Source organism: Bufo bufo, chromosome 2 (genome assembly GCF_905171765.1).
Source record: "Bufo bufo chromosome 2, aBufBuf1.1, whole genome shotgun sequence".
In the NCBI taxonomy this organism is placed as follows: domain Eukaryota; kingdom Metazoa; phylum Chordata; class Amphibia; order Anura; family Bufonidae; genus Bufo; species Bufo bufo.
The window spans coordinates 447,061,089-447,086,665 of record NC_053390.1 but is presented as its reverse complement, the minus strand read 5'-3'; the positions used below and the strand labels follow the sequence as shown (position 1 = coordinate 447,086,665).

General features: G+C 42.7%; 1 protein-coding gene across 2 annotated transcripts; it reads right to left on the bottom strand.

Annotated features, from left to right (window-relative positions):
- PTBP1 (polypyrimidine tract binding protein 1) lies at nt 1-24,754 on the bottom strand. 2 transcript variants are annotated; one of them, XM_040417529.1, is made up of 15 exons: nt 24,633-24,754; nt 19,725-19,755; nt 17,106-17,169; nt 15,081-15,253; nt 14,600-14,746; nt 12,225-12,395; nt 10,739-10,849; nt 10,478-10,649; nt 10,159-10,230; nt 7,418-7,566; nt 4,486-4,519; nt 3,641-3,733; nt 3,337-3,553; nt 3,177-3,254; nt 1-3,092 (listed from the first exon to the last, which is right to left on the bottom strand). In XM_040417529.1, the coding sequence occupies exons 1-15, from the start codon at nt 24,638-24,640 to the stop codon at nt 2,960-2,962; spliced, it is 1,653 nt and encodes a 550-aa protein (XP_040273463.1). In that variant the 5' UTR covers nt 24,641-24,754; the 3' UTR covers nt 1-2,959. The 2 variants fall into 2 exon arrangements, with proteins under 2 accessions (XP_040273463.1, XP_040273464.1); XM_040417530.1 differs by having other exon boundaries at nt 7,418-7,545.
- Between the last annotated feature and the right edge of the window lie 823 nt (nt 24,755-25,577).

Here is a 25,577-nt window from a genome sequence, read left to right as displayed (position 1 = left end):
TAGCAGAAGAATAAAGTTTATTATAAGCCCATACACTGGCAGATAACAGAGCTACAGCTGAGTAAACACCTACTGAAAAGTATAAACGTTTCTTATAAAATAGTTTTAATTTGTCTTTCATACAAACATTGATTAGAGGTAATTGATTTTAAGTTTCCATCTGAGCACCCCCACAATACTGAAATCTTTCTGAAAGGTTATCAAAATATACAATTTACCACTAATAAAAAAAAGGAATATATTGTTTTACAGCTTTTGCAAGTAGGTATACAAAATGCTAAGTATTTACACTTAAGTTGATATAGGCTATAATGCCCAGTATATGAGGAGGTTAAAGCTGCTTCAGGCTATGTGCACAGCATCCAGCATGCAGCACTCCGCTGTGCACCACAACCACCATGTTCAGCTCCAATTCCTGAAAACTTGCATCATACTGCCAAGTATACATGACATTATGTATGTACTGTCCAACAGTATATCAAGCCATTCATGAAATTAGATGCTTTAATCTTGTCAACTGATCCACAATATTCTGTCCAAATACCCCAAATTCCTTGACCCAGTACAACAACAAGTGACCACATGACCTAGCCGTGTAAATTTCATGCCACCAACGGGAGTACACCGTGATAAGGCACTGGGGTAGGAAAAACCCTGCACTAATGCCACTTCCCCTTTATCAGTAAGGCATTATATAAATGATTGCAAGTGGCATTAAAGGCACTTTCTAGACATTGGAAATTATGAATGCCAAATGTTCAGGCATCAAATCTGCCAGTCAATGTTTGGAAGGCACACCAGCCCCAGCAGAAGATTATAGAATATCTAATCCAGCATACAATTGCTGCACGGGTATGCCAGTTATGTAAAGTTATCCCCTATTCACAGGATAGGTGAAAACTATTACATTGTGCAGGGTCCTAGGGCTGGGACCCCCATACTGCTTTGATAACCCCCCCCCCCAGCTCAGGAATGAACGGAGTGGCCAGCTGAGCATACACGTTCCAGAGATAGATGAGTGCTGTGCTCGACACTCTAGAACTCCTAGAAATAGAGTGGCTGTGTACATGCCCAACCGGCTGCTCCGTTCATTTCAGGGGACTCCAAGGGTTATTAGGTACTGCTCCCAGCAGTAAGACTCGCCTAATAGTTCTGCCCCATCATGTAGCTAGAGAACAACTTTACATAACCAGAAGACCCCTTTAAGTATTTACAGGTTAGCATAGACGATTGTGTAAAGTCCCTATTAGCCTGGACGATTTTCAGGGCAATTATCGGGAACAAGCATTCACAGGATAACTGGCCTGTATAATTGTGCTCCTGATCGGTCTATAAACAAGCATCACTCACTTGATTTACAGCTTTCATCACAATGAAAGATGCCGATCAGCAGCACGTTGCCCTGTGTAATCTGAATGGAACAGGATAAACAGTGGCGATAGTAATCACTACTGTGTAATTGGCCGATGCATTTATAGTCAATGGGCACTCATCAAGCAGTCCTCTAGGGCCCCCAAGACTGGTTTCAATTTACCTTGCTCTCACAATAACAGATTGAAATTCCCATGTGAAAGGCACTTAACTGTTTAAGATGTTGCAGACAAACCTAAAATGCTTTGTTTTATTCCTAGATGTTTCATATTTTTTATGTCCACATGGCACCATCTAAGTAGTATCCATTATTAATACCACTTTAATGTTAAGGCGTTCACATCCCACCTCTATGGTGACATTTCACCGACTAACAATTTGGTCCCCATTTTTTGCAGCATACAAATATGACATATGCTTGCTGAGTGAAGGGGTATTCCTGTAGTAGCAAGTCATCTTAGGGTGGTGGGAGTCCTACAGCTGCTCCACCCACAGATCACAACAAGGACCCTCCAAACATGCATTCATCTCTGAGTTCCAGAGCAGAGCTCCCAAATGCATGCGCGACCAGTTGCTCGGTTTGCTTCAGGTAGGGGGGTCCCAGCTGTAGGACACCAACAAACTAACGTAATCCACCATCCTCTGGTTAAGAGACGGCTTACTACATCGGAACACTCCTTTAAAATACAAGTACATCAATTTAACAGCATATACACAGGACACTGGGTAAGGCAATAATGTGTTTCATTCAACACAGCCAATAATCAGATTTCTGGAAACTGATACCATGAATGTACTGGGGTGCAAGGGTCAGAATATTTGGTCTGACATGGTACAGGAATGTACAGAATGAAACAGCCGGCACTCAGTTATGCTGATGTGCGGCGCACGTGTCCAGGGTCTGCATCCCGTCAGTGCGCAAGGAAAACAAACGGCACTCACAGGAGTAGATGTGATGGTCATTTTATTGCCACAGAGGAAAAATTTCCTCTATGTGGCAATAAAAAGACACATCTACTCCTGCGAGTGCCGGTCGTCTTACTTTGCTCATGGTACAGGAAAGATGAGAATGCTGCTCACCCTGCAAGACACATTATATGCCATTCAGTTAGCAGCTATTCTGCACATTTATAATAACTGAAGGCACAGAGAAAGCCAGCATATATATGTGATAACAGGCAAAGCTGAAAAATGGTGATCGTCTGATATGAAACATGGTCCTCAAGACACCTGTGCAAAGCCCGGTGCAGTTTGTGTCAAATCTAGTGGCAACTAGATTCATAGCTGGCCTCTGAAACCTCACAATTTGGTCCTAAAGCATGAAACTGCCTCAAACTGAACATTAAGTACGGAATAAAGGTATAGGGGAAACCTCCAGGCAATCCCTACCCAATAAAGATCACTATCATTGCAGTCTCTAGGAAAAAAAAAAAAAAAGCTTAAAAAAAAAGGAATAAAATCTGGAATGCAAGGACACTTGAGTGCTGCATTTCTATTGGATAAAGTGGCTTTTATCTGGAATGATGGAAGTGAGCCCTTTGAGACATTAGGTCACCCTCCAAAGGGCTGAAAGTCTTTCATCCACAAGTTAAATGGTGGACTTTGAAAATGAGACCCGAAGGTGATGATTCTCCCCCATGTCATGGTTGTGAAGTTCTATTAGTGACTCTATAGCCTCTTCAACTGAGCCCATCTGGATGAGAGCCATTTTGCGGTCTTTCCTAAAAAGAGAAATATAAAACGTATTATGCGCTTTATAGTTTTCATGCAAGCTTATCCAAGAGAATGCCATGCTCCTAACTTACTGAAAGAACTTGAAGCCTTTAACTGTGCATCCGTCATGTGAGAAGAGAAGCTTAAGATCCTCTTCACTTACATTTGGCCTAAAAAGAAATGATAAATTTGGAGACCTGGATTCATGACATACTACAGCATGAGCACAAATTCAGACAAGACAATTCTTACGGTATGTTTGAGAGGTGGAGTGTAGCAGATGGAGGGAAAATGTTCTGGAAGTTCTTGGACCCTGGCTTCTTAAACCGATGAAGTGGAGAACTTGTGAAGTCCTTTGTCAGGCCCTGGTCTTCCTGTCCCTCTTTGGGCAACTGTACAGTCTGGTGCTTTGATAATGTGATCCGAAGAGGCTTCCCATGCAGCCTCTGTCCATTTAAGTGACTCATAGCTGTAAGGAGAAACACATTTCAGTACATTCAAACCCTTATGGGGATAGATTAGCCTTCAAACTGTAGGTGAAGGAAATGGGGTTTACCGAGCTGAGCTTGGTTTCCATCAGCCATCTGAACCAGTGCATTCTCTTTTTTGTTGAAGAGAATTTTCACTCTGTGTACATCCCCATATACACCTTGGGAGAATAAGAAAATTAATAAAGCTACTGAACAAGCATCTGCATTAGCACAAACCTCCCCCAGTCAAAAGTTCTTATGCCATAGGCATGCTGAATTAGCGTCAAAGGACTACTGAACAAGTCACTAAACTCAGAATTTTAAGTATAGTCAAGTAGTTGTGCACTATCACGACACTGATGTGCTATCCTAAGGATAGGTCACCAATATCAGATTGGCAGGAGTCTGTCTCCCATCAGATTCTTGAAGGGGGGGGGTCACAGCACTCAGCTATGTCCTCTTCAAAGTTTACTTGCATGCAGCCTCGCTTTTAGTGGCGGCGTGCAGGTAAACCGAGCGCTGCGACTCCTTCAAAGAGCTTATGGGTGGGGGGTTCTGGTAGTTGCACTATCCTGAGGACAGCAATCAATATCATAGCAGCACACAACCCCTTTAAGAAACTGTCAGCCTAGTAGTGTACCAGGGAGTTTTTTTAGGGTAACATTTCACATCAAGTGCTGGCCTTTAAATACTACTTTGTTTTTAAAGGGACATAATCCAACTCTGCATGCCACTGGAAGGTACAGTTCTACAACTGATCATAGACATGCCATTGCACACCAAAATATTCTACAGATATTACAAGTAAAAAAGTTAAAACTGTACCTTTAATGCAAAAATAAAATCCCACCCAGCACAACCAGAATAAAAATGCATGCAGGACCCACCCAAACAAATGGAAAAATGAATAGTAATAAAGTGCGAAACATACCGAAAAGAATAAATAGGCATTGGGGTGTAACTCTCTTTAGAGAACAGCAGAGCAAGGCAGCGGAGGGACAGGGGTAGAGAAAAGGAGCCGAGGGAAGAGCACAGCTTGCAGAAATGGTCCACGAGGAAGGTGTCACCGGAGGAGTGGTAGGAGCAGTTGACGGATGATATTCAAGGTGGTTAATATTTGAAGGATAGGTTGGATCCGGACAGCAGGGTGTTTGGGATTTTTTTTTGGAAGGGATAGTTTATGTTTTGTTTCAAGCACAACAGGAAGCAGAAGATGCCGTGCAGTCAGTTGGCAAAGAAATTCCGGATCAAGGTATAATAAAAACCAAGAAGGGGCATGGGGGGAAAAGAAAAAAAAGTAGCAAAAACAGGTCAGTAAATATATAAAGAAACAAGTACACAAGATTTAAAAGTCTTCTAGATTAAATGTTTAAAGACAGCTACTAAAAAGGTTTATTCGGAGAAAAGTGATACATTGAAAAGAAAAAACTAAATGCTGAGACAATATCCACACTGTAACCATTACATTGCTCTACTAATGTTCAGCATGTATCAGGATTACTAATTGCCACAATCTGGGCAATTTACTAGCTTAACCTGTGAAGTAGCTCAGACTATTCTTTTTAGGCCCCATGCACACAAGGATATGTATCTCACAAAATACGGATAATGTGTTGCATCTGCATTTTTTGCAGAACCATTGACTTCAATGGGTCTGTGGTCTGCATTTTGCAGCCAAGTACAGGATGTTTACATTTTTGCGAAATGTGCCTTCTGCATCCTCAGGTCTGTACTGCAAAATAGTTTGTCAAATTTGGACCAGGGACCCATTGAAGTCAATGGGTGTGAAAAAAAATAAAGTGGATGGTACAGACCAGTGTTGTGTACTTGAGGCCTTAATGCAGTTGCCAATTAGAGGCTATTAAGTTAGCCAAAAACCAAGTGAGCTAAATTGAATTGCCATCCTAGACAGCAAAGTACTAGTGTTCTGGATATCTAGACCAAGTTCGCATTACCCAAAACCTGGGGTCTAGAATATTGTCTCCACCTATATCAAGACATCAGTATCTATAAAGTGAATACAGTAGCAAGAATAGTCTTGTTAGTAGAGTAGTAGGGGGTGACAGATACAACCTTTAGTTTTACATTACACCGTGCCATATACTCTGAGGTAAAAAGAATCAGAATGATAGTTGTGGGAGTGGAGTGGCAAAAGTAAAATCCTGCCATGTCACAGCATAGAGACATGTTTGATATTATGACGGGGGATGTGAGCTCAAATTCCCATAACTCCTTTATCAAGTCTGTGCCATTGAGTCAAAGTACCAACATTAATTCTGAATTTAAGGGGTTGTGCAGTATCAGGATATTGTTAGTCTATCCTCACTCTGACCAACATGAGAATGGCAGGGGTCTGACTCCAAGCACTCACCATCAGCTGCGGGGGTCATGTTTACCTGCAGTCTAGATTTCAGCAGTGGTGCAGTATATTACAGCTGTAATTACACTGCACCACTGATACAAGCTAGACAGAACACAGTTAAATACTAAAAGATGACGCAGCACTCACGTGTGGACCGCGGCCTCTTCAACTTAACAGGGGTCCCTGGAATGGAATCTCTGCCAGTCTCATTAAGTCCTCAATATCCTGACAATGCAAAATCCCTTAAATGTTGTCGCTAAACCATTCCCACCAATAATTACATGTCAGTTAAAATTCAGTGTTTAACAGGGTTCTCACAAACATTCACCAAACCACAGAATAAGTGATAAAAATTTGATCACAGGGGCCTGACCAGTTGCAATCCTAGTAAACAGTCAGAGTCTCCCCTCCTGTGTAGGTGGAGTAGGAATGTGCATGTCGGTACCTTCCGATTCACTTATATGGGCCTGATGGAGCTTGCTTCACAAAAGTGAAAAGAATAATGGACTGACCTGCACATCACCGCTCCTTTCAGACAGGTGACTGCTCATGTTCTAGGGGTTGTGGGGAGTCCTTGTGATCAAACCCCCCCCTTTGTTTACAACAGTTAACTTATCAAAAAAAACTTAACTGACCACAAATATGAAGAAACCTGGAGCTGATCTTAGGGTACTTTCACACTTGCGTTTTTCTTTTCCGGCATAGAGTTCTGTCACAGGGGCTCTATACCGGAAAAGAACTGATCAGTTTTATCCCCATGCATTCTAAATGGAGTGTAATCCGTTCAGTTTGCATCAGGATGTCTTCAGTTCAGTCGTTTTGACTGATCAGGCAAAAGAGAAAACCGCAGCATGCTACGGTTTTATCTCCGGCTAAAATAAACTGAAGACTTGCCTGAATGCCGGATCTGTCCTTCCGGTATGCGCAGACTGAAAAAAGGTGAAAAAGTAAATGCTGGATCCGTTTTTGCCAGATGACACCGGAAAGACTGATCCGGCATTTCAATGCATTTTTTCAACTGATCAGGCATTTTTAAGACTGATCAGGATCCTGATCAGTCTTACTAATGCCATCAGTTAGCATACATTTTGCCTGATCCGGCAGGCAGTCCCGGCGACAGAACCGCTTGCTGGATCTCTCTGCCGCAAGTGTGAAAGTAGCCTTAGTGCGATTACAAGCTAGTGCTTTACAACAGAAGCTAGTGTAACTGACATCTGTACGTTACCAAACTACTGATTATGAAGGTTCTCCTGTTTGAAAAAGCACTAATGCATTAAGGATAGGGCTACACAGTGACATTCTTATGAAAAGTCAGTGTCACACCACGATGTGACAAAGTTGGATTTTTGTGTGAATGTTGCATGTCAGTGTGACACCATTCACCATTATAAAAATGTTGAATGACTTTTCAAAGAAAGTAGCATGACATCTCAAAACAAAGGTTTTACATAAAGGAACAAGACTGCAAAATTCTAAGACACCAAAAAAATATGCAACTAACCTCTGGACTAAGGTTGCTGATGAGAAGAACATAGTTTCCAGGAATTCCTAAACCATGTATGCCGAGTCTGCTAGCAGCAGCCGCTGCAGCTGATGGAAGTGTTAGGGGTGTAAGTGCTCCATGGACACCTTGCAGAGAGGAAAAAAAGTCTGTGCCACTACACTAATTATTTGATGAAATGAAGCTACTCAAACAAATATGATATTGCAAATTTTTAAGTTATTTCCCTCTACAATCAATAGTCATCCCCTATCCACAGGGTCCAACCGCCACCAATTATGAGAATGAGATTTGTGCGTCTACAGTTTCAATACAGTGGCAACTCCATGCAAATTTATAGGCTTATTAAGAAATGCAGTGCTGTGGATAAGGGGATAAAGTACTGCTTGTGGAGAAAACCAAAGCATATATATCAAAGAAAGTAACAATTTTATAATGCGGCTGTATAGTATCAAACACTGATATTAGGGATGAGCAAACTTCATATTTTGAAATTCAAGTTCGGGTTGTGGTATAATCTGAATTGAGTTATGGATTCCATTACCACAGACCATAACGCAATTCCATGACAGAATGCATAACAGAATTCCTTTAGAGGCATTCCATTTGACCTGCATAACAGAGCCGTCCGGTTTCCATTATACTGGAGTCAATTCCTGCATAACGGAAACCGGATGGATCAGTTATGCTGGCCATAGACTTCTATTAGGACTGAACGAACAGAATGCCTCTAAATGCATTCCATCATGGAATTGCGTTATGGTCCATGGTAAATAAAGCAGTTCAGATTATACCACAACCCGAACTTCAAAATATGAAATCCGCTCTAACTGATATGTTACACATTGAATGCCTGGTATTGTAGGCTTTGTCCCACCGCTCTTGTGATCAGCTCGACCCCACAGGGTGTTTTCACTGTAACTGGGGCTCCTTTAGATGTCCTAGTTACACTGGAAAAGTGCTAGAAATGGGAGGGGGTGGGGGTCAAAGGTCCCCGAAGTCTTACCCCCTTAGTGACCAGCCTATTTTGGGTCCTGGTGACCAAGTGCTTCTTTTCATCGTTTCATTGCAACAACTACAATTTACTTTTGTTGATGTAGCCATATAAGCTTTTATTTAGCATAAATAACGATTTTCTGGGTCAGTACAATTAGTGATGCCAATTACATTATATTTTACTACTCTTGCACAAAAACACTTTTGCAATACTGCATTCCAAGACCCATAACATTTAATTTTTGTTCTATTGAGTTGTGTGAGGGATTGAGTTTTAATCAAATTTCTTTGTGACAAGAAATATAGGAATTCTGGCTTTTTTTAACTGTTCACTGTAGGGGATAAATTACATAATTGTGTACTGTGTCATTACTTGTATTGAGATACCAAATGTGTAATTTTTGCAATTTCTTTTAATTGAAAATAGTTTTTCCAATGGAAAATGTGTATTTAACTTTGAGATTTGCTAACGCTAACCATTTACTAGCCCCACAAAGGGGCTAAAAAGGCAACTTTTTGATCTCTTGTATAATACATTTGTACCACTTAAGCTTTACAATGAATTATACTGTCAGCAGCCATAAGGGTGCGCCACAAGCACAGCCTGACGACATTGTAGGCAGGCCTGAGGCCTTCATTTGCTCCCAGGCTGCCACGCAGACATCAGCACTCGATTTCATTCGTGGTGTGCCTATGGGAGAGGGAGTCTCCTCACTAACCGCTTCTAAGGGGTTAAATTGCCTGGATTGAGTCAATTAGAGCAGGAGCCAGCTGTCATGTGAGCAGGGACCTGTCCAGGACTTAAACTGAGCCACTAAAAAGCTGGAGGCCTAGCCCGAGTCCCCTTAATGGCAGCCATAAAAAGGCATACTAGTGGTAACTAAGGGGTTCAAGACCTCTTGATACATGTGACAGAACTATAGAAGGTAAAACTACAAAAAAGATGCCCATGTTAAATCACAAAAAAGTCTGGTAATTAAGGTGTTTTCAGGCCTAGTCATTAAAGGGGTTATCCCATGACAAATTTTAAAAAAAATGACAGACATCATAGTACATAACCTCTTTCAAACAAAGCTAGAACCAGCCCTGTACCTCACATGGATCCAGAGATCTCCCTATTCATTGCTCTGCTAGATTTATATCAAACTGACCTCTCGGGGGAGTGTCTTTTCTGCTGCAGCTAAGGGGGTGTGTCTCAGCTCTCCCTATCACAGCACAGGAGGCAGTTAAAGGGTGTAACTGAGCATGTGTGACCATCTCAATGAGATGGACAAGAAAAGCAGGTGGCGCTATACAGATACATTTTATTTACTATGCTAAATCTTTAGTTACATGCAATTACAAAAGTATTCAGATCCATGTGCTGGTTTGAAAACTAGAATATTTTCATGGGAAAAAACCCTTTAAAGCCACAATTGATAAAAACTGAAGACTAGTGCAAGATTCCCATTGGTTTCTATAAAGCCCATTTAACTATCTACCAATTGATCCACTACAGTATGCCCTTCAGAATGAAGGAACAAATGAGGTGGTATTAGGCTGGCACTACAGACTTTGCCACCATGACTGTTGCAGTTTGTGTAAAGATGTGGGTCATTTAACTGCTGCACAACTTCACTCCAAAAAAGTGAATTTGTGTCCAGGAAAAACAGCCACAATAAGTCTGCATTGCCCAAGCAGTGTTATTTCCCCCCCACATGTACACAGCAGAGTCAAATATAAGATTTAAGAAAAAAACAACTCACCTTGTGGAATAGCAAAGGCTGGAGGAAAACCTGCACTAGCATATGGGTTGGCAGAAATCAGTCCAGGGGCTCCTAGGCGTAGAGAGTTTTTATTAGAACTCAGAAAACATTTAGACAGTCTACACAAATAGGGGCCACATAAATGGAGTCAAAAATGTTGAGACATTTTAGCACTAAAGTAAAAAGCCTGATACTATCGACTACAATGGGAACCACTGGCTGTGTCATTGTAACAAAATGGCACACCAAGCTGTGACAGACTATGAAAGCCTCCAGGAACCCAGAGCACACCAGTAATGATCCTAATATTCATTCTTACCAAAGGCAGCCATGGTTTGATCCAATGAAGGCTGTCCATCTCCAGATGGCAAGTCGGGGCGTGTGTAATCTCTACTTTTGTCGTTGTTGTATTTCACATTAAGGCTTGTAAGTTTTGAAAAGTCAATTCTAAGCGTACAGCAAGCATTGTAGATGTTCTGGCCATCAAGGGACTGGAGGAAGAAAAAAAAAAAAAAAAACATGTGAACAATGCAAAGACCTTGAATAGAGTGGTACAACTTCTATTGAAAATGCTCCTTACCAGTTTGGCATGCTGAGAGCTTACAGGATCAGAATACTGCAAGAGTGCCTGAAACTGATTGTTCTTTGTGAAGGTTATTATTTTAAGCACAGTTCCAAATTTTGAAAAAATCTGAAGAAGAAAACAAGTTTTAGTACAGTAGCCTTTTTATAAGGGTTTATGGGTGATTTTCAAGTCTTAAGAGTCACTTCATTAAACCCGTGAAGACCTATACCATACATTTTGGCATAATGGCATCAAGGAGGAATGAGCAGTCTCAGGAGAGGGTATCAGGTGTGTAATACAGGCAATACCTGCCAGCAGTGACCAGACTAGAGATAACTGAGCCCAGTCATTCAATTCCTACGATGACAAGGCATCTGAGAAATTAGTCCAAAGAGGGCTTCCATCTAACCTTTAATAGGCACCCTGCAATTTCACCACACGGGTGCCTGTTTCCTAAACTGCCTGGTGCCTTGTGGAGACTACCAGGCCAGCCACTGTAAACTGCCCATTAAGCAGTGACACCGGTTATCACACCAGAGTTTTTGCTGTGGTTTTTTTTGAGCCAAAGCCAGAAGTAGTCTGGGAGGAAATGAGAAATAAGGACTTCTACACTTTGATGGATCGACTTCTAGGTTTGGTTAAAATAAACTTGCATCCAGAGCTGCAAGAAAAAAAAAAAAAGTGCAACACCCTTCTAGTAAAGCAAAAGTTTGTTATTTCTGTAACAACCAGCATAAAAGGTAACCTGCGAGTTCCGGCTCACAACAAACTTTGTGAAAAAACCTAAGTGGCAGAATTGGTTGGTTGCATTTCTCTTAATTTCTGAATGAAAAAGTAATAGTCATGGCTCAGAAGAGAGCAGGAACTAAGAAAGTGAAACACTAAATGCTAAAGGGGTGTCTCACTTGTTACAAAATAGATTGGGGGTCCCAATAGTAAGGCCACCACCAATCACAAATAGGGTCCCCATACCCTGTGGAGTTCCCTGAAATGAACAGAGACCACTCCATTCATTTCTATTGGAGTTAGAGAGTACAGTGACTGGCCATCTCCAGAACTACCACAGAAGTTAATGGAGTGCCAGTGCACCTGCCTGTCAAGCTGAGGTGGAGGTAGCAAAGCTATGAGATCACTAGCTATACTTTACTGCAGTGCACCATCAGCACTTCTGCATCTACACTGTACATTACATTTTCCAAATTAATATCTAAAAAGTGGCACAAACTTGCATAATTCTAACTAGGGTTTCCACACTTTGCACAAAAAGGGTGGGTTTTATTTGAAAAGGAGCATGCAGCAACATGCACCATTTTGTGCCAACACTGCATCACAATTCTGGTGTAAAATTCTGTCAGAGTAAGCCAACCAATAGTAGGTATAGAATTAAAGTGTCAGCCACTGAAATCTAATGCATGTCTAGATAGAGTAATTTACCATTTATAGGACTGGTACATTTGGAACAAAGCCACAAACTAAATTACTGCATTCCATACAAACTTACCTGATGCAAGACATCTAGTGTAACTGGATAGAAGAGATTTTCCACAATTATCCTAAGAACTGGACTCTGTCCCGATATGGACATGCCACCGTCCAACGTGACAGCTGCAGTTGACAGGGCAACACCACCAGATTGTACAGAGTTTACTGCCTGGAGAGCCGCTTGTGCCCGCTAAGGAAAAAGGCCATAGAAGAAAAATTTGTTACACACTAAGCCTTAAAAGAAAAGCATAACTGGTCAAGGAAGCTAGTCTTTCACTCTGCAAGCTGCTACAGAAAGTTTTAGCAGTCAGAAGTGACTCCTTCCTCCCGGTCGAAACAGAAAGTGTTTCCCTGGCACCTAAACGACTAGTCTGCCTATATCTGTCTAGGCAAATTTGGGTCAGAAGTCTTATGGAGCTGTACATACTGTCTATATAATGTTATTTACATTGTGCAACTAATCCAGCTTTCCCAGGACCCTGAAAAGAAAGTCTGCCTAGCTATGGCACTATTTAGGAATGAAGGAATTATTTAGGTAGTGGTTCCTATTACAGCTCAAAATAATTTGCTATGCTACAGCATGGAGGGTTTGATGCTGGGATTCATACTCCCCTCTTCTAGGCTCCTGGCTACCAAATACATCTAAGTATTCTACAATGATTTACCAGAGAATAAAGGGTGATCTGGCATTCTGTGGTCTAGGAAAGCTGGGTGTAAAATACACACAATATCATGTCACCAAGGCAAGAATCTGTCACCCAACGCAGCTCTACAGTCTTGCCAGCCAGCTTTTCCAGAACCATGAATGGCAAGTCAGTCTACCTATGAAGGGATTTCTCTACATACCTAAGCAAATTTGGGAAAGCCAAGTAACCTCTGCAGGAATTTATTAGGGAGGCCACACCTGGCACAACCATTTAGTAATCAGGACAACTGTACACTCACTGAGTAATCAAGTGATGCAACCAAAACAGAACCCCCTTCTCCTAAACTTCCTTCAAGAGGGGTACAAGCATAAGAATACACTGCTAGACTAAGTTTCATGGAATTCAGTGGTGATATTGGACAGAAGGGAGGTTAGGGTTGTGTCGTTTGGATTCTGTGTAGTGTCGCTTTAAGTTCAGAGCCTTCACCCTTCCCCAGTTACAATCCCTTCACTGCAATGTCAATATAAACACCAGTCTCACACTTTACACCGTCTACTTTGGCAGTGAATAGTCTGGTCTTAGGCCAATGTCTACTACACAGGGACAGTATCCAACACATGACAGCTAGTGTAAACTTATCTGAGCCTAGAGAGGTTACATATTCACTCACAAGCCATGTTTAACTTCCTTTTATTAGCCAGCAGTGACAATGCCAGGACAGGAAATGTATCCCCATCCCAGAAAGGGAAACCAAACGGCATTCTGCAGTTTTCAAAACCAGCTTCTGATCTGAATACCTTTGTAAGTGCATGTAATTAGAAATGTAGTAAAGCCAAACATCTATTCAATAAACTATGTGTATAGCACCACCTGCACTCTTATTTCTCTGTCTACTTCACTGAAGGACACTTAGTTTCATCCTTTACCTACCTCCTGAGATGTAAAGGGGAGAGCTGCAGCAGAAAGGACACTCCTGGAGCTGCCAGCTTGAAATAAATCAGCAGTGAATGAGGAGATCTCTGGATCCATGTGAGGTACAGGACCAGTTCTAGCTTTGTTAGAGACTCATGTATTATATGATCTCATTAATTTTTTACATTCATCTTGGGATAACCCCTTTAATATCCTCCATTAGGTGTTCAAATTTACACACTAATGCTACATGCACAACAGTAAAAAAAAACTAAACTCTGATAGACTACATTTTATTTAACAGACTTTCTACTGATGCCTTCCTGAGAAACTGATGTTAAAAACTGACCCATTCAATTATATGGGGGCAGTCAGCAAAAAACTGGCAAAATTGAACATGTTCTATTTTTGAAGTGTTATTCACTGGCCGTCAAAAAACTGCCGTATGAATAACCCCATAAACTTACATGTGACATGGCATAATACTTAACCAATACTGTTCCCCTGTGTAGCAGACCACTCCACACACCACTACTATATTGATGGGTAACTCACGGTTAGTTTACTTAAAATCATGTGACAATTTTTTTTTTTTATATCCATCTGTTTTTGTAAAAAAAAAAAAATTGACTTCACTTATTGGTTGCTAATGTGATAAAATGAGGATGGTAGAACCTTTTTGATGCTATTCTAATCTATTTAGTGATTTACTGATCCTATTCTAGACAATATATTTTGATTCCAAGAGGTTACTACCATCCATTGTGCATGAACAATGCATCAAACTACATAGGACAATATCAGCCTTGATCTTAGTGAACTATACAGTGCTTACTGCTTGGTTTGGAGAATTGTCGGTCTTCAGTTCCTTGTGGTTGGAGTACTGAATGTAGATTGGCTGGCTTCTGAGCACTGGTGTGACCGTGGCAAAGTAATTTACCATTGTATTAGCAGCTTCTTCTGTACTCATCTCTATAAAAGCCTTAAAAATAAAAATACTGTCAATGGAAACACTTCAGACGCAACTTTAGATCCACACTAACTATGAACAAGTCATGTGAATGGCAGATTCCCAACTATCAACCGGATATCTACTGTCAGATGGAAGAGGAGTCAGGCATGTAGCCCACTTATGTTTCTGCCAGTGGCTTATAGACTTTCCCCATTGAAATAAAGCTCACGTTAATGTTTGCGAGAAACTACAAGATGAATGCTTGTTCAACCTTCAGCTATGTCATGTGTATGCTCGCCTGACCAACCATCCTGCTAGGTCACCAGTATCCTCCACCCCAAACAGTTTTCTAAAGCCGGTTTACCTGGTTTTTGCCTTTTAACATCAATAGATTAGTCACTTTGCCAAAAGGAAGGCCAAGAGCTACAACTTCAGCTTCTGTAACATCCATTGGAAGCTTTCTGACATGAATCACTTTTGAACCAACTCCTACAGATCTGTTGTCTCCTTTAAATTTCTTGCTGTCATTTCCATTTGCTGCAAAAAAAACAAAGTCATCTTGGAAAGTTACAGCATTATACAGTATAAACCTAGCAAGAAGGCAAATCAGTAATTTTATAGGATGCCAATTAAAGCATTAGAAGGTCTGTGGAGTATATCAGGAAACTGAAGTATAAAGCCCACAAGCCAGTTACCCAGTTTGTCCAGTAAGCTGAACTGGTTTTAGCACTCATCTGACATCACAGCAATAATGAGCAGCAGGTAGAAGACCAGAGTCGGTGGCAGAATGCACATTTCTGAGAACAAATGTAACACCTATTCTTTTTTTCTAAGGAACGGGCAACACTTTCCGACTTGGTAAAACAAATACCAAGAGCTTAAGGGGCATTCCGGTTACACAAACCTGCATTTATGTTAAAAAGGCATTGGCATGAAATAAGCATCACAAGGCTATTAGAAGTTTGATCTAGTTAGTCAAAAAAAACTAAAAACTTTTGGCTAACCGTAATTCTTCTAAGGGATTAAATCCTCATATCTAATCACTGGCATGATTTGTATCAGCCTTGGGCTTCATTCACACATCCGTGGAACATGGTCCATGAGATATCAGACTGGCATACTGCTTAGTGCAGGAGCACACGGTGTCATTGATTGCTATGACGCCATGCGCTTTGTGCTGTAGTACAGTAATAGATCATACAAGTGTATTACTGTACTGCAGCAGCACAAAGCGCATGGTATCATAGCAACCAACACCGTGCGCTCCTGCACCAAGCAGGATGCCAGTCCGGTATCTCATGGACAGTGTTCCATGGACGTGTGAATGAAGCCTTAGGGTACGCTCCCCTTCACCTGTAGTTGCCTAATACCATCGTGCCGTACAGGCAGATGCTAAAAATTTTGGTTGCCAATGTAAACAATTGTTTTAAATGAATGTAGCATTTGGGTATAAAGTAAGAAACTTAATAAAAAATGAATTTCAACATGAAATCATTAAAGGGAATGTCACAATTTTTTTAATTTTTGGTTTTAATTTTTCTTTTATGTCAGTATATTTTAAAAAATTGGATACAATTCTGCAGGTTTCACAATGGTTACTAGGCCTAAAATGTCAAGACTTCCTGTCCTGAGAGCAGCTACGCTGGACAGGATGGGACCCCACTGACTTCTATGGGAGACTTCTATTCATGCTCTGTAACCTGTGAAGGTCAGGAGGGAGGAGAAGCTGTGATATCACCTACTGTGGATACTGGATCCTGTGTTATCTATACAGAGGTTACTGGTGAGATAATGACTACTGAAAAGTTACCTGTACAGTAGGAAATCATGACCCCATTAGGCCTAGTGGCCAGTGAGATAATTGCAGGATTATACACATTTTTATGATTTTCTGATGACACATTATCTTTAATCACAGCTCAAAAAAGCCATGTAAAGACACCCATAAAATATAAAGGATTAACACACCCCTAGCACGTCAACCTCCCAAAGATTTCCCAGGTTTCAGTGCATCATGCATTCAGAGGCAAGTCAAACAGGTGTCTTGGCACACTATAATGGCCTGTAGCATATTACCTAGTAATTCCAGCTACTGTTTATCTGCTTTGTAGGCCGATTGCGGCCCCCAGCACAGATACAAACTAGGACGGGACTAAAGTTCTGCATGCAGGACTTTTATGTATGGTAAAGCAGCATCTAGAATGGAAATTTTATGGATCCCATAATAGTCTACCATTATGGGGGGGGTCTGTCCACCTCTGCTTGTGTCCTTATTTGCTGGCATTTCTACTATTTTAGTTGCTCTGCTCCTCTGAGCAGAACAGAAATTACGCACACTGAAAATGAACTAAATAAAGCCAGGAAACCACACTAGAGGGAGAAACGTTACCTGCAGAGCTGCTCATGATGTAAGGTCCGTTAGTAACACAAGAGAAAAGCTCGTCAGATCCCCGCTGGAAGACAAGAAAAAGCGTAATGAAGGGAATGGCATGAAAGCACAGCAAAGATGTTAGGCTATTAATCACCAGTAGAACCTGCAAGATTCAAGTCGGTATTAAATCAGTATTCTATTCAAAGATTGCAAAAGCGGCGGAGAACAATAAGGGTGTGAAAGATTCTTAGGGTACTTTCACACTAGCGTTATTCTTTTCAGACAGTTCCGTCCTAGGGGCTCAATACTGGAAAAGTAGTGATCGTTTTACCCTAATGCATTCTGAATGGAGTGTAACTTGTTCAGAATGCATCAGTTCAGTCGTTTTTCCAGATGACCCCGGAGAGAGATCTGGTATTGCAATGCATTAGAGACCGATCCGGATCAGTCTCACAAATGCATCCAGATTGGACTCCTCTGCCACAAGTGTCAAAGTACCCAAGGAGAAAAAAAAAAAAAAAAAAAAAAAAAATTACATTCAGCAAATAAAAAGTTAAAGTTGAACAATTCTACAGGTCAGTTGTACCTCACATTTCTCCTCAAAACATTCCTTCTGAATGCAGCAGCTTTGTAAAGAATACCTTGAAGTCTGCACTTTGAATAAGCAATCAGAAAATACAGGTTTTATGGCGATTGCCAGGCTAGCAATTGTGTTTTTTAAACTCTAGTGACACCTCCAAAATCCACTTTAGGCAAGTTCTCCCGAACAGAAACAGAATTTACCCCATTATAGGCAACAGGATCCGTTCCTGTCAGTTACGTGTCACTGGCACTTCATAGCACCAACACAGCTACCCTTCCCAAAAGTGCCAAATAAAGGGTCAGAGAAATACCTGGTTCTGGGAGATTCCTAGCAAGTGACAATGGTGGTCAACCTACTACATCATGTACACTGCAGACCCTGAAAGGATTCAAACATCCTGTAAAATCCTGTATCCTATGGAAATCCATATACAGGAGACTTATTCTAGCCTTGGCTCATTGTGACTGAGGGTGATCACCTCTCACGAAACAATGGCAGCACTTATTGGTTAGCCATAAAACAGGACAACCTTCTATAATGTATCCATTGTCAGTTACACATCCCACCATTACTGTGAGGCACAGGACAGCGAAGAATCCAGCAGGGTAAGCTGTGGGGCATCATGGCACAAGCCATTCTGTACCTACAGGTGTAAGGGGGGAACCTGCAGGGACACCATTGTGTAATACTCTACTAGAAAACGGGGTATAAAAAAAAGTCTCCTTAGAACGCAAGCAGTGTTCTAAGCGCTGAAATGTGGGACATACAGAAGTATCTTCTCAATGTTCCAGTCTACAGAGCTCAGTAGAACACTAAGGGTCCATTCACACATCTGCAAAATGGGTCCGCATCCATTTCGCAATTTTCAATGAGGCTGGAATGTGCTGTCCGCATCTGCGGATCCGCAAAAAATAAAACCTGTCCTATTCTTGTCCGCAATTGCAGACAAGAAAAGGCATTTTCTATGAGAGTGCTGGCGATGTGCGATCCGCAAAACACATATGGACGTGTGAATGGACCCTAAAGATGGATTCTCCTTAGCAATGCTCAGTGTTGCCAAGGAGAATCTTTATGCCACGCTTTCTAGTGAAAAGACATACCTTTCCCTAAATATATTAAAATAAAATTTACAAAAGTGCTTAACCTTGTCTCTACAAAGTATTAAAAAAAACAACACTTTAACGTCTGTCAAGTCTATGGGTAGAGCAAGTAAAAAACCAAGCTGTTCCAGTAGAGGGCTCTGTGTAATAGGAGTTAACAGATTCTCTGCAGAACCAGACTCCAGTCTTCTAAAGACTACTTTACCAGATAAGGAATGACAGAACTAAAATAAAGACAGGAAACTTCTTTTAGCCAGCCATTACAAATTAGGTCATAAAGTCCAATAGCCTATGCTGTCCAGAGCTAGGTAAAGAGCCCGAGGCAGCAGCCTTCATGTCATTATCCCGCCCTGTAAACCGGCACAAAAGGACTGCCATGACTACACCTGCAATAAATGCAGGGTGGGGCCACATTCCTAGGCTGGAAGAGGACTGCAGTAATGCAGACACTCCCAAAGATTGCTTCAAGCAAAACGAGCTGACCAGATCAATGGCTGGGGCGTTAGATGTGCCCTTGTAACCACCATTATACAGGCCACCTCATCTTACATGCTGCAATAAAATTAGGGGGAGTTGGTCAAGTCCTAAATTCTGCCTTCCAAAGGTTTCAAAATCAGGCTTTCCAACCTTTTGGGGTTGCACAATATTTTTTTGCAACTTACCATTTGACACCACTCACAAATCCCTCCCCTCCCCCATCGTCTGGTGCTCATTACGGGCATTTGCCTGAGGGAAACGAGGAAGCAACCACACAGCAGGGGACATCTGAGATAAAAGCGCACACCCCATGCAGTAAAGACGTCACCAGGGGGGCCACATGCTTATCTGATCATTTAAACCATAGAGGATAGGAATTTCAGAGCACATTCTTGGCAGGCAACCAAAGGTGCCAATTGCCATGGTAACAGGGCAGCCGACCTTACAGGCCACTGAACACACTAAACAGGTTCTTACCTTAGTACCAACTGTAATATCTTGGACAATGCTGTGAACAGAGAAGACAACAGATTAGGCGCAGGAAACTTACCACCGTACATAGCAATCATTTCACAACAAAAACTGCACTCCTGAACACAGAGTCCAATTCTAAGTACACAACCACAGTGGTTGTATAGGGTGCCCCTTTATGAGGAGATGAACCCACTCGTGGCCACGGCCAAGCCATTCCAGCACCACCTACCTGCTGCCAGCCAATCCCAGTAATTCAAGTGCATGTGACCACTGAGGACATGTGGCAGGGGTGCTGGAACAGCAGAAATCGGACACCTAACCACTGGTGTTGTCTGCTTGACAGTGAAGTCTAGAGAACATTAAAGGGGTTGTGCCGCTAATGCATTGCACCCAAAACATATTGCTGAGATAACTTCCCCAAATATCACCTTAACTGTCAGCCTACCATAGCACCCTGTGGCAGATTAGTGCTCATATCCTGCACTGGAGGACGCACCAGTGTTATTGGCTAGCAGATTTAGAGGGGCTGTCCGACTTCACCAAAAACTCCTCTAAGGAATGTAAGCTGTAGGAGTGTGACAACCGCTTAGGAACATCAGCAGAGGAGCACTGAAACGCCTATTCACAATAGGCTCCATCTGGTTTCTGGCAGAGCCCACATGCTTGCAGGGAACCCAACAGATCCCATTATAGTGAACAGGGCTTAATCCTTCAGTTTTTACACTGGCCACTAGGCCTAAAATATGTTAAAGATGACCTGTCACCGCTCCTGACATGTCTGTTTTAATAGCTTCATGCATTCCCCATGTAGTAATTCTGGAGCATCTATTCTTGTCTGTATATTGTGCCATTCCTTTATTATTTCTACCAGAAGTTATATATGGATTGCTAGCAGTCTGCAGTAAGGGTATAGAGGGGTGTTACCAGTTGGGGGTGTACCTGCAGTCTCAACATGGCAGCACTGACTGGATTGAGCGAGACTGTGGGTACCCCCCCCCCCCCCCAACTGGTAACACCCCACTGTACCCTTACTGAAGGCTAATTGCAATCCATTCATAACTTCTAGTAGAAATAGAGCAGGCATCCTACTGAACAGCATTGTGGAAGTTGTAGTTTTACAACAGCTGGAGGATGCCTGTAATAGAGGAATGGTACAACAGAGCCATAAGAATAGATGTACCAGAATTACTACATGGGGAATGCCTGGAGCTATTAAAACAGACATGTCAGGAGCGGTGAAAGGTCCTCTTTAAGATTCCCTGTCCTTTGAGAACAACCACATGGGCCATTGATATAATGGACTGGAGGGGACCTCTGTGAAAGTGGCATAAGGCTTTAGTAGTGTTTGTGAGCCAAAACCAGGTGCCGGTCAAAACCAACAATCCTTTCCCTTATACCCCATTTCTGTGCAGCCTCCTCCTGGTTTCGTCTCACAACCACTGATGGAGGCACGGAACCCCATAGAGTGCTTCCATGGGGTTTCTGTCCATGCCTCCGTACCACAAAAACATTGTGCACAAGTACTCACATCAGACGCGTCAGGCTTTTCTTTTTAATGTTGCATGGCCGTTTCCAGAACGGGGACAGTTCATGGGTGCAATCACACTTTACGGACTGAATACTGGCCAAAGACCAGCACAGGTCCTATTTTGGCCATTTTTCAAGGAGGTGGTTTTAATGGCTGCTTTCAGAACGGCATCCATTAAAACTGACAGTTTCACCGGTTTAACATGCTGCATTCACATGACTGAATAAAACAGGCCAAGGCCTCATGCACACGACCGTTGTGCGTTTTGAGATCCACAAAACACAGGTGGCATCCGTGTGTGTTCAGCAATTTGCAGAACGGCATGGACAGCCATTGATATAACTGCCTATTCTTGTCCACAAAACAGACAATAGAAGAGGTTATATATTTTTTTTTAAGGACCACAGAACGGAGGAACAGAAGCTGACAGCATGCCGAGTGCTGTCCGCATCCAAGCTGCAAAAACTGCGGCTCGGATGCGGACCAAAACAACGGTCATGTGCATGAGGCCTAAGGGTGAGTGCCCTAGGCATAATCTGTGACCTGTGCAGAGGTCAGGAGGGAGTAGATAAGCTGTGATATCACCTATTGTGAATGGTGGATACAGAGATGAAGTGGTCACTGTAAAGGGCATATTAGATTGCGTGATTATCTTTGAATTTTCACATAATCTTAAAATTTGAGAAATTATCACAACTAACAGCAGGCAAATGAAATTACTTGCTTTCCGTGAATCTGCCCTTCTGAAATATAGCTAAATCGCCACCATATCCTTCATCTAATCAGAAATCTGACAGTTGATGGCAGAGTAAACGCTCTTGGGAAATCTAGCAGCAAGCACGAGAAAACAGTGAAAACCTCTGACTGGTGTAACTGCGCACATCTAGAACACAACCGACTCAGTACGTCGTCACTAGATTTACTTCTCTGTTAGGACCAACTCTTCCTGCGACAAGTTCCCTTTAAACAAGGTGTGATACGTAGGGGGAAGCAAAAATGGCATGAGAATTGAGGCATGCTCCGGCCCAGCATCCCCCCGCGTCTACAGGAAATGCTTTGTTACCGTTGCCAGTCAAACTGGTTCTAAACTCTGTACAAGAAAGCCAAAGGAATGCAAGGGTTGCACAAGCTAATCTCAGCCCAACATGGTAACAGGATATGAGTAAGCAACTCTGTGCAAGATGTGCATGGGAAGCAGTATAAAGCCTACAGCGGCCCAACTGACCCTTACCAGATTCACCCTCTCACCGGACAGCTCAACCACCACAACTTCCTTAGCAACCTCACTTTAAAGAGCGCTGCCATACGAAGGAACCGCCACAGATTGCGGATTTCTTTGAAATGCACACACCGCTGCGTTTTGCAGGGTGTAGATGAGCTTAATCTCTGGGCCGGTACTGTAAAATAAAGTGGATCTGCAGCATTTCTAGCCCATGTGGACACACGCTTACAGAGCACTCAAGACTTCAAAGGCTAAGGATCAACTCAACTGCAATTATGGGCTAGAAATCGTATTAAATATTCTGCCATTTGGCTTCTGCAGCCTGCATGCCTCAATACATAGTAAGAGCTGTTACTGTATGAGCAATGCCACAAGTATATAGTTTGTGTTTCACTTAATGTATTCTCTTTCCATCACCATACTCATTTGAGTATGCTCTGAAGGGGGCATGGCGAGCTTTCATACCATCCTGGAGTGTCACTTTTTTAGTATTTTATGAGGTGAAGCTGCAAACCCGCCATTTTGATTTTTTCTTCTAGTCACTGTACAGCATAAACACATTCATATTTAAATAGTTCAGGCATTTTGGGATGTAGAAAATATATATTTTTTTTATTTGAGAAAAGGGGGGGTGATTTGAATATATTTTCACTTTTTTAGGCTCTGATCATACAATCAGATTACCATTTCTATACAGTAATGCGATTAAATGCTTTACTGAATAGAAAACACAGCATATGTAGTGCCGATACCTGAGGGCCATCATTGAAATATACCTGTTTTAGGCACCAGCCTCCAGCAGGCTCTGGCCATTCACAACCAACGAACAGCCCCCAGAACCACAATGTGGCGAAGACGTTCCAGCCACGAGAACGCAGCACTCCCGGTTTTTCTTTTTTTCAGCGCTCAGATGCCGTGGTCATATTTGACCACAGCATTTGCAGATTTACATGTCTGATCTAGGTTAACCCCAATGGCAGACAGCAGGCACCCGATAGCAATGGCGCCCGCTCTGCACCATCTCCAAACTCATGTACTTTCAGCTGTGCTATTCCGGTACTCCAGTGGTGACTACAATAGCCACTGTCCTAGTCTACAGTGGTTTTGCACCCAAGTGCTTAAAAAGTAAAGTAAAAAATGTTGCTGCTCACCACTTGCACCAAAATAGGAGACTGATCTTCCAAGAATGCACAACATTTGGTAAACTAAGGCAAATGAAACTGGATAAACCACCTTACAGGAGTAACGTGTGACCACCCCTTTAAAGCTGGCCATAGGGATCAGCAACCTCCAGCACTTTCTGAAACTACAACTCCCAGAAATCTCCTCTCACTTCTGTGGGAGTTACAAGTACAGACAAGTAAGAATGCATGCTAGGAGTTGTAGTTTCACAGCAGCTGCAGTGCTGGAGGTTGCCGATCCCTGATCTAGAAGACGGTCGATCACTTTGAAGACACCGCCATACACATCTTACTTTGCATCACCGGTTCTACTGGCTCGAACTGCCCATACCTGTTCTGTGAAACCGGGCGACGGATTGAACATGTTACTGGGAATGTTCTTTCAAAGAAAAAACTCAGAACATATCGACTTCTCAATCGATTACGGTCATCAGTGGCCTTAAACTAACCAATAAGTGTTCATTCTGGTCGAGAGCGACCATTTTGATTGATGTGTACGGGCTAGGAGGCATCAGGTTATCTAGCATGGGTGGAGCATGCAATGGGCAGCTGAAAGCTTCAAGCACCAGTATCAGATAAGCTAACTAGCCCCCCCTAGTCCTTTGAAGTAAGAGCCCAGAGCCCACACCCCGGTCCTGAGCACCAGCCCAGCGAGAAGCGTGTGCAGACAATGGAGCGGAAGACGCCAGTGAACTTTGCACAGGGCCAGGCGAGCGTGCCCCAGGTGACTGCAGAACACACCACGTAGGCAAGTCAAGATGGAAACCAGCACACACGGGTTAAACTCGCTGCCACATCATCTCCGCGCACAGAGGAAGTTCCGCCAAGTTACCCTACTACACACAGTACACGCCACCATTTCCCATCCCCGCACAAACTGCCCAACGTGCCCCGCAACCGGTCCCTGCACCACCCCCCACTAGTGTGAGGCCCTGACGTAAATAAGCGACCAGGTGAGCCCCACAGGTAACTCAACTCACCCTTCCATGACACACACAAGAACCACCCGCTTCGGAGAGGAGGCGCCGTAATAACTGAAGAAAACTAAGCGACCGCCTCATATAGAGTCTCAAAATGGCGACCGGAGTGACGACGCAGAGGTGATTGCTGGCTATTGGGTGTTTGAGCTGTCCGTCTAGGCAGGAAGGCGGGGCTATAAGAGCAGCCTACGCCCCCAGCGTTCCCGCCAAGTCAAGGTGCGTCATGCAGCGCGGACACTCCCACAGAAAGTGTTTGAGACTTGAGATGCTACCGTTGGCTTGGCTTGGGTGTATGTGTGGAATACGGAACCAGATATGGGGAGGGGATTGGTTCGTTTATGTTAGTACGAGCTTTGTCTGGTGACTAGTTCTTATGGGGGCTGAGAAAAAGCAGCTTCTGCTGGCAATGACCTTGTAACTAGATATGAGCTGACTGAACCGTGCCTCAAATTGATGGTGAACTGTCCTATGGTTAGAATGGCTGAAGTACTGTCCTGTAAACTGGTATCCTGTAGCTTCTATGTGTAGTCAGAAATGGGTGATGCCAGCGGAGTGGTAAGGTGGTGGCAGCTCTCCTGCTTGCTTTGCCCAACCAATATGGGTGAGTCTGGCACCAGGTGTAAAGGGGAAGACATTGTCATAGGGGCTGTACCAGTGTGGGAGTGTGTAGGTGTAGGAATGGAGAATTCCCACCTGCTTGGAGCCAAGCTAATCTTGTAAGCCTGTAAAAGGAAGTTCTCCCACCTTGTAGGAAAAGGTGTGTCCTTTATTTAAAGGGAACCTGTCACCGGGATTTTGGGTATAGAGCTGAGGACATGGGTTGCTAGATGGCCGCTAGCACATCCGCAATACCCAGTCCCCATAGCTCTGTGCGCTTTTATTGTGTAAGAAAACCGATTTGATACATATGCAAATTACCTGAGATGTGTCCTGTCCCTGAGATGA